Genomic DNA, 3,804 nt, shown 5'->3' with positions numbered 1-3,804 from the left:
GATAAACCTTCACATCAAAAAAAGTGGAACAGCATAAATATTCAGCAAATACTAAAACAATAGCAATGAAGGAAGTGTTAACACGATTCATAAACAAAATGAGCTCAGCATAGAAAATTATATGGAACAAAGAAATCGACACCACAAAAAAGCACATAACAAAAATGACAGCAACAAGTTCATATTTGCCAATAATTACATATCTGGCAAGGGACTTATCTCTGAGATTTACAGCGAAAGAGTGGATGACCGAACTATGGTACATACTAGAATGCTATGCAGCACTAAAGAATAATGTAGAGTCTGCAAAACACCACGTAATGTGGATGAACTTGGAGGACACTATGCTGAGTGAAATAAGTCAATCACAGAAAGACAAATATAATATTAGTTCATTGTTGTGGAGGGTCAAGGAAAGGTTTATATATGGAGGGAAGCTTTCTTGGTTGGTTGCCAGGGGTAGGAGGGGAGGGGAGGAACGCTGAAAAAAAAAATACATTGACCCATGTCACTTTAGTTTTGTGTATTTCACTGTACATAAATTATATTTCAATAAAATACATTTTAAAAAAAGATTTTTCCCCCCTCAGTTTTACTTATTTTGTTGTTGTTGAGAATATACACAGGAAAGCATACACCAATTCCGTAGTTGCTGTGTGTGCCATTTAGTGACAGTGGTTAGCTAGAATTTTTTTAAAAGTGGAAAATAACAAGTATGGGCAAGGATGTGGAAAAATTGGAGCCCTTGTTCATTGTCGGTGGGATTATAAAATGGTGCACCTGATGTGGAAAGCAGTTTGGTGGTTTTCAAAAAGTTAAACATAGAATTACTAATTAGGTGTATACCCAAAATAATTGAAGATAGGGATTCAAACAGATACTTCTACACCAATGTTTATTGCAACATTATTCACAATAGCCAAAAGGTGGGAACAAACCATATGCCCATCAGTGAATGGATGGATAACTAAAATGTTGTATAATCATGCAATGGAATATTATTCAGCCATAAAAAGAAGTGAAGTGCTGAAACATGCTACAACATGGATGAACCTTGAAAACGTTATACTAAGTAAAAGAAGCCAGACACAAAAGGCCACATATTAAATTATTCCATTTATATGCAGTATCCAGAATACTCAAGTCCATAGAGGCAGAAAGCAGATTTAGGGGCTGGAGAAAAGTAGGTAATTGGAAGTGATTACTCATGAATATGGAATTTCCTTTTGGGGTGATGAAAATATTCTGGAACTAGATAGTGGTATGGTTGTACAACATTGGGAATGTGCTAAAAGCCATTATACTGTACACTTTAAAATTGTAAATGTTATGTTATGTGAGTTTTTCCTCAACTAAAAAAGGGGAGAGGCTCAGGTAGTTAGGACACTCTGCATTAAGACTACTCGTAGGGTTTCACTATCTCCCAAAGGCTCTGGTCAGCAGGAAAATGGGGAAAGGCTGGGAAGAGGGCCAAAGAAAGGGTCCCTTGCCACGGAAGTTGTTGGCATCTGATGGTGTGTGTCTTAAGGGACTGGAGGCCTGAGAGGAGGATGGTGGGTGGTGGTTCTGTCCTCAGACATTGATGGAATGGAGAGCCTAAACCTGCTAAGCTGAGACTTCTTGTCCTTGCTTTGTGCCTTGACTACAGGTGCATCCTCAGTGTTTAGAGGTTGAAAATAGGAGTTGGAGGTCACATTCCTTCTTGAGCTAGTCTGTACTGCTATTCTTTGGAGGGAAAAAGGAGAGAAGGGAGCTTGTGAAGCAGTTTTTTTAGATACTCTTGCCCAACCTGTAAACAAAACCCGGGGCAGCCACTCCTGGCCAGAAGCCATCCTTTTCTCCCAGATGGGTGGAGGGAGGGGTGGGGCCCTCTTATCACTGCATTCCCCCCACCCCCCATCCTGTAGTAGCTCTCGCCCTGCCCATACACTGGGTGGAGAAGAGAGAGCCAGGAGCTCAATTCTGCTTTGTAATCATAAATGTCACAGGTTTCCTGGGTTTATGGAAACTCCATAGTCCAAGATGACGGCAAGTTCCTGGATATGAGCACACTGCAGACACACACATTCTCACAGGGTGCTATCTAGGTGGGAGAATAGTTCCTCAGGCTAAATAGATGTCGTTTGAGAATGTATCTAACATTGCTATGTCTGTTGAGCTAGTGAGCATCTGTCATGACAATTATGTTCTGCCTGCCAGAAGAACTTCTGTCCTCCCAATTAGGTGAAGTATTTGCAACATTTTCCACAGAGGTGCTGCATTGGAATGGATCCTAGTCCATAGGGCTGTTTTCCAGAGGGTAAAGTATCGCTCAGCAGAAGGTGACATTAAAACAGTTCTAATTCTTGATTGGCCTTTGAAGTCAAATTTATAGGCATATCTTAATTATGCCTATATTAAAAACAGTTTCATTTTAATGCCTTCTTTTCTTTTTTCAGCTTTTCTATACCACAGTTCTGGTGCTCTGCTATGTTACTTATTTCACAAAGTTACTGGGTTCCCCAGAATCCACCAAGCAGCAAACTCTTCCTGTCTCCAGAATGACAGATCTGTTACCCAGCATCACAGGAAGTGGAGTAAGTAATATGTTTGGTCTTTTATCATTTTAGTCACAGATGCTAGTTATCCTTGAGGGAAAGAAACTAAGACTGATTTGTTGTTACAATAACAAAGATACTTTTGTTCTAGCTCACATTTATTGAGTATTTGCTATATATGAGGCCAGGGCTCTCAGTCTTCACATTATTGACATTTTGAGATGGATAATTCTTTGTTATGGGGACTCTCCTGTACATTATAGGATGTTCAGGGATATCCCTGATCTCTACCCACTAGGTGCTGGTAGCACACACCACAACTACCCACTCCCCACCACCAGATATAACACTGAAAAATGTCTCTAGATGTTGCCAACTGTCCCCTGAGAGGAGTAATTTTGCTCCCAGTTGAGAGCCACTGTGGTAGGCTGTATGCTGAATGCTTTACGTGTCTTATTTCATGTTTAAAACAACCCTGTGTGGCTGACACTGTCATTATTTCTATTTTAAGGTTAAGAAACTGAGGCTTAGTGATTAAATACTTGTACAAGGGTGAGAGTAGGAGCCTAGAGTGTCTTGAATCCCAGCAGACCACAGATTCCAGCCACTGTGCTCCACTCTCTGTATTCTGCTGTGTCTTTTGGCTTTCCCCTGGATCCATCTCAATTCAGAGTGCGGAGAAAGCAGGGCTGACCCCTACAGAGTTCCTTTGGTTAGGTGTCAGGGAGCAGTCTTTCAGGCAATCTGCTTTCCTGCTGGGATATTGAGGACTCTAGATGCTGAGATATGGAAGTGAGGCATCATCTTTTTCTTCCCAATTCCTTAACCCTCAGACCTTTCACTTTTATTTCCTGACTCTTATGGGGTTGGTGCTGCTATACAAGGGACTGGAGTTGCACAAGATTCTGTACTCAGGTGCTTTGCGAACTGTTCCATCCTGGCTGATCTACTTTCCCTTCTTCCCATAGTTATTTGCTTGCTGAATGTGGTACACTTACTTGAGGTAAGACATTTGACAGGACTCCGTATGCCTCTTTTATGATTACTTGGAAAAGTAGTAAAATATTTGAACCTTCACTCTCAGAATTTCCAGAATCCTATTATACAGCTTTTCAAGAAAAACCAGATGTTGTGTAACAAAGCCAGATATGTTCTCATTTGTTAGTTAAGAATTCTCCACTTTAATGTTTATATATTGGAGGACATTTTCTTTGTTGGTTACCAGGGGTGGGAGGGAAGGGGAGGGAATGCTGTTAGATAGATAGAG

At 40.7% G+C, this 3,804-nt stretch overlaps 1 protein-coding gene across 1 annotated transcript in view; it reads left to right on the top strand.

Annotated features, from left to right (window-relative positions):
• The window catches only part of RFT1 (RFT1 homolog), a 77,092-nt gene that overhangs the window by 15,444 nt on the left and 57,844 nt on the right, over window positions 1–3,804 (top strand). The window contains exon 6 of the mRNA XM_007957938.2: window positions 2,439–2,576. Coding sequence (XP_007956129.1) covers window positions 2,439–2,576 — 138 coding nt within the window. The remainder of the gene's footprint in view (window positions 1–2,438; window positions 2,577–3,804) is intronic.

This window comes from Orycteropus afer, unplaced genomic scaffold (assembly GCF_000298275.1).
Source record: "Orycteropus afer afer isolate SDZICR_OR568_19922 unplaced genomic scaffold, OryAfe1.0 scaffold00824, whole genome shotgun sequence".
Lineage (NCBI taxonomy): Eukaryota > Metazoa > Chordata > Mammalia > Tubulidentata > Orycteropodidae > Orycteropus > Orycteropus afer.
The sequence above is the reverse complement of the archived record's forward strand: the minus strand, read 5'-3'. Positions and strand labels throughout refer to the sequence as shown.